The 5,700-nt window shown below is 36.7% G+C and overlaps 1 protein-coding gene across 1 annotated transcript; it reads right to left on the bottom strand.

Annotated features, from left to right (window-relative positions):
• Positions 1-3,943: 3,943 nt before the first annotated feature.
• Positions 3,944-4,979, bottom strand: LOC101360042 (olfactory receptor 5AC1-like). The gene is given in 3 exon segments (XM_023725864.1): positions 3,944-4,272; positions 4,274-4,351; positions 4,353-4,979. Coding segments are annotated over 3 exon segments (927 nt in total). The 3' UTR covers positions 3,944-4,050.
• Positions 4,980-5,700: the final 721 nt, after the last annotated feature.

Here is a 5,700-nt window from a genome sequence, read left to right as displayed (position 1 = left end):
CATGTTAAACTTTGCACCTCCCAGGGACTCCATAGTTTGTGTTAGAGGCATTTTATTAGGAGTGACTTTATAGTATCTCTAAATCCAATGTAGGAGTGCTGGTGGCATAGTGGTTAAGAACTCAGCTGCTAATCAAAAGGTCAGCAGTTCAAATTCACCAGCGTCTCCTTGGAAACCCTATGGGACAGTTCTACTCTGTGCTATAGGGTTGCTATGAGTCAGAATTGACTTGTTAGCACACAACAACAACCACATATTCAATGTAAGGTACCTGCATGTACATTTCAACTATCTCTGCAGGGATCTTTCTTTCATATACCATTAGATGAAAGAATTGGGCAGGTAACTTTTTCAGGGTAAGCTTGTCAGATTTCTGCCTTAACTACTGTAAAAGAGGTGGATCATTATCTGGAATTAGAAATGTATATCAATGTTCATGGTTGTCCCTCCATTGAGATGTGTCTATCATTAAAATATTACTCCTTTGGTCATGCAGTCAGTATCCAGGCTAACAAAAACTGATCAGTTTTCTGCTATTATTTGTTGGCAAGGTGCCCAAATTATTAAATGGTACCCAGTCATTTCTATGGACACCTAGTTTTATCTTCCCACCTCTTGGACAGTGAGTATGTTGTCTTCTGGCTGATCAGGTAAACATAATATCTGCCTAGGTTCCCAGCAAGTTCTCTTGACTCATCTTCTCTTTTACTTATTTATCTCATCTCTCCTGAATCGGCCTATTTAATACTTCTATGCCCTGGTGGCACAGTGGATAAACACTCAGCTGCTACCCAAAAGGTTGGCACTTTGAACCCATCAGCCACTCTGTGGGAGAAAGATGTGGCAGTTTGCTTCTATAAAAATTACAGCCTTGGTAACCCTATGAGGCAGTTCTACTCTGTACTATATGGTCGCTATGAGTTGGAATCAACTTGAAGGCAACATGGTTTTTCCTTTCTTTCTTTTTTTTTTTTTGCTATGTTCTTCTCATAGGGTTTCAGTTTTGCTAATGTTATTAATAACAATCAAGAAATATTTCTAGCCATTTTTGCCATTTGCCTTTATTAATCCATCTTGCAAAATCCCAGAGTTTTGAAGATATACCATCTAAATTGTCCTCAGTAATTTGCCTCAAAAAACTTCTACTACTTCAAACCAAGAATGAGTTAGTAGCCATCCCAGCACCAATGTGTCAAAAGATTCTCCCTCCCTACCCTTCTTTGTACCATAAAGTATCTTTGCATATTGTGCCAAGGGTCCGAAAGGCAATCAAATGTGGGTCACTTAATCATCAGACAACAGTGATAGGTTTCAAGCGTAGAATGTCAATCAAACTCACATGACACAATAGATTTACCCAGACCCAGATTCATTTAGCTTTAAGAAAGAATACCAAGGCATTATTGAGGTCTTGAACACCCAGATACAGCTTCCAAAGTCCCAATCATGAAATACAAAGCAATATAAGTGCCGATCACATCAGCACAGGAAAGCAGCCTGGTCTATGTCTCTCAGATTAAGTACCTTGTTGTCATCTAGCACCTGGAGGGGGGTTTACCTCACTTCCATTTCTTAGTGCAGCTGCATTCCATGAAATACTGGCTGTACAATAAACAGTCTTGACAACTGGTACAACATACTTAGGGACATTTCGAATCTGCAATCATTCCACATGAACCTCGGCAAGAATTTAATTTATCATGAATTGATGCACTTCTTGAGTTGGCATCACAAGATTTTCTAGGTGTCAATTCCTCAGGAATTTCTTAAACTGGAGGAAAAGACTATAGTTTAACTGTTAACTTTTTTTCTGAGGTAATATAATACAAAATCTTTTATTTAAAATAAGCCCATTAAAATCATGTATTACTTGTGCAATTATAAAGATAATAAAAAATGTAAAAATACTAACACATGGTTGTTTCACAGGTACTCCAAATAAAACATGTGTTATGTACATGAAGGAATAAATTTATTTACACTTGTAAAAATAATAACTATATAAGGGATTATTTTTTAAATACTGTTAGTAGATTATAAGTGAAGAATGCTACTCAGAAAGAAAATAAAATGTTAAAAAAATTCATAGTGTTTGTAAAATTAGTCACAAAGTCTATGAAATTATTGAAAATTGTAAGAAAATAAACATAATCATGTGAGACTTTTTAAAGAAATTTTGTTAACAAAGACTATTGGAATAAATCTTGAGACCCATACAAATTGACTTGTTTCTATAATCATATGATAAAAAAATTTAAATGATAAAAGGTATTTTTCATATGCGTAACTCTTTAGACAAATAATTTTAGTTTGTTTGTTGGAGCTATTGACATGGCAAAAGCTAGTGTGTTTTTAAAATGCTAGATTAATAGGCATATTTTTATTCTTCAGCAATTACACTTAATTCTCACTTTGTATAATTATTTTTCTTAAGTGAATGTGCTGAGAAAAGCAGATTTCTAAAGAAATATAATTGAGTTTTACTAAAATATGAGTTAAATAAGCTATATTTGTGTACTAATCCTAAAATAAATAGGAATATATGTATGGTCATATTCCAGAATTGGAAGTTGTAGAAACAGCATGGAGGCGGTGTCTAACCTCTTCCAACCCCACAAGGGGGATGGAGAACCAAGATCAACAGCATAAGGCTGACTCCCATGAGGTGGAGGCCAGACAAGCCTGCTCTCTCAGCCATCTCTACCAATTCTGATACCAGTCGTCCCTCCTACAGCACTCTACTCTGTTTGATAATTCACTGCAATGGCCACACAGAATTCACAGACCACACTCACGATTATGGGGTTTATTAGGGAAGCAACAGTTACAATTCAGACTCAAGAACACTCAGGATACCATTCTTCCATCAGGATAGTGTCTCCCCACTGTGTTCACAGACACTTCTCTCCCTGGCCCTCAGTCTCTGCCCAAAGCACTCAGCTTTCTCTCTCTGTGGGTGTGGAAACCCACCTCACCTTCTGCTGTTGGGTCTCTGCTGCTGGTCTCTCCTTCCTTAGTGGTGGTGAGCTCCTCCCTCTGCTTTGGAATTGGCTCTCTTTTAGGGCAACACTGACCAATCCCCTCAATAGGCCATAACCACCCTATCACGCAATCACCTGGGTGGGAGTTACAAGCCCATGGCTAAAAAGGCCACACACAAAAGTAATTAATCGCACAGCAGAAGTCAATTATTAATTGATAATTTTTGATACTATTTTTCACCCCTATTTTTATTTACTACACTAGTTTATTGTCTCTAATCTAGGCTCCTTTTTTTCTGCCTTTTCAGATCCTACTAAAGTGATAGGAACAATAATGCAATCATACGGCCAGTCTAGGAAAGTGCTCTTTATTACATGCAAATATATCCTGAGACGTTCCTAAATTTATTAAGTCTGGAATATCATACTACATGCAATATTCCTGACAAAATTAGCATGTGTAGCTACAAATATGAGCTGTGGTTGATTTTGATGCTCTACTCTTTAAATCATGCCAGTTTCCATTTTTCTTCCCAAGATTCACAGATTTTTAAAAATCTTTTTACTTTTTCCTCAACTTTTATCATAAATAGTACATTTATTCTCAGGAATATGTTTTGAAAAGAAACAGAGTTTCCTTTTTATGGATTTATATGCGGTTGCAAAGAGTCGGGAATGAGTTGACAGCAATTAACAACATCTGTGACTAGCAGAGAATGATCAAGTCTTATCAACATGTAAGTCCAGAGTGGTGAGCTAGGCTCAGTCATGAGCTAAGTGACACACCCTATATGCCAGCCTCAATTAGAGTCATTTCCTAGTAAAATTGTCAATTACTACCTGTAATTTTGGAATTCCCTGGTAAATATCTAATTTGCAAAAGCTAAATGCTCAAATAAAAAACGGAGAAAAATATTTCAAATTTACTTACAGGTGATGCTACTGAACTTAAACTTGACCCATAATCAAGTAAACAGTGTAAGAAGCTGAGCTCCTTCACGCAGAGACCTGTTGAAAAGGCAGAGCATTTTCCAATGCTCTGAAAAATGTTTGAAAACTGACTGACAATTTATGTCTTCGTTATTCTTCTCGAGTCACCTGCAACCTCTTTATTTCTCAGGCTATAAATAAAAGGATTTAGAAGGGGAATTACTATTGTGTAAAATAAAGAATACATCTTGTCCTGATTTACAGCTGGACCAGACCCAGGACGCACATACATGAAGAAGAGAGTGCCATAGAACAAAGAGACAGAGAGCAGATTGGCACTGCACGTGGAAACGGCTTTGCTTTCTGCCCTTTTCAGACTTCTTTTTCAGAATGGCAAAGAGGACACAGGTATAAGAAACTATGATGGTCACAAAAGTAAAGGCTGAAAAATTTAAAGGCTGAAAAAATTAAAACCAGGATTATGTTAACTGTAGGATCAGTGCAAGAAATTTTGAACAGTTGTAAAATTTCACAATAGAAATATTGTATTACATTGGATCTGCAGAAAGTTAATCTAAGTAACAAAGTCACATGAATTATGGAATGCAGAAAACCAGTAACATATGAAACACCTATCAGTTGAGTACAGAGGCTATTGGACATCACCACCGGATAAAGCAAGGGGTTGCATATGGCGACATAGTGGTCATAGACCATCACTACCAGGAGGAAACATTCTGTGGTTGCACTGGAAGCAAGAAAATAAAATTGGGCCATACAGTCAAAAACGGCTATCACATGATTCTTGGATAAAAAATTCATAAGCATCTTAGGAGTCACAGAGGATGAAGTGCTAGAATCTGCAAAGGCTAAACTGCCGAGGAATAAGTACAAGGGCGTGTGAAGATGAGGGTCCTTCCAGATGAGAGCAACCAGTCCAAGGTTTCCTACCATGGTAGTAAGGTAGATCACCAAGAACACCAGGAACAGGGGGACCTGCAGCTCTGGATGATCTGTAAGTCCCCTGAGCACAAACTCTGCCACCAGAGTCTTGTTTTCTTCTGTCATATCCACCCAGTCCAATCACTGAATTGAAAGAATAAGTGAGGAAAACAGTTACAAAATAATCATAAAAAATGATGGCTTTTTTGTGACTAACATATTTCTAAGATATTTCTCATTTAATTAATTAGTTCTTAATTTTTATTTCATTTGTCTACTTCTACATATATGCAAAATTCTCCATAATAAAAAGTTTTTAAATGCTAATTCACCTTTGGTGACACATAAATTTAATGCAAGTAATTTTCAATTTAATAGAGTATTTTAGAACAAATGCCCTTATCTTCAAATTCACATAAAAAAAAAAAGTCTGAAAAGACCAAGAAAAATGTAAATAGTAACAATAGCCAAGAGTTCCTTAAGTGATATTGAACTATAATATAAAGAAGCCCTGGTAGTACAGTGGTTAGGAGCTACGACTGCTAACCAAAAGTTCGGCAGTTTGAATCCACCAGCTGCTCCTTGGAAACCCTAGGAGCAATTCTACTCTGTCCTATAGGGTCACTATGAGTTGGAATCGACTCGATGGCAACGGGTTTGAATTTTTTTGGGGGGAGGGAAATCATAGTAAGGAAAACATTAAGATGTTGAGAGCAGAAAAGAGGATCAGTGCAATAGAAGAGAGAGCTCAGAAACTGGTTATAGTTGTAAAAAACTGTATATGTTGTATAAAACAAATATGATATCTCAATCCAATAGCAAAAGGGTGATTGATTTAATGAGTAAT

This window comes from Trichechus manatus, unplaced genomic scaffold, assembly GCF_000243295.1.
Source record: "Trichechus manatus latirostris isolate Lorelei unplaced genomic scaffold, TriManLat1.0 scaffold00515, whole genome shotgun sequence".
Lineage (NCBI taxonomy): Eukaryota > Metazoa > Chordata > Mammalia > Sirenia > Trichechidae > Trichechus > Trichechus manatus.
The sequence above is the reverse complement of the archived record's forward strand: the minus strand, read 5'-3'. Positions and strand labels throughout refer to the sequence as shown.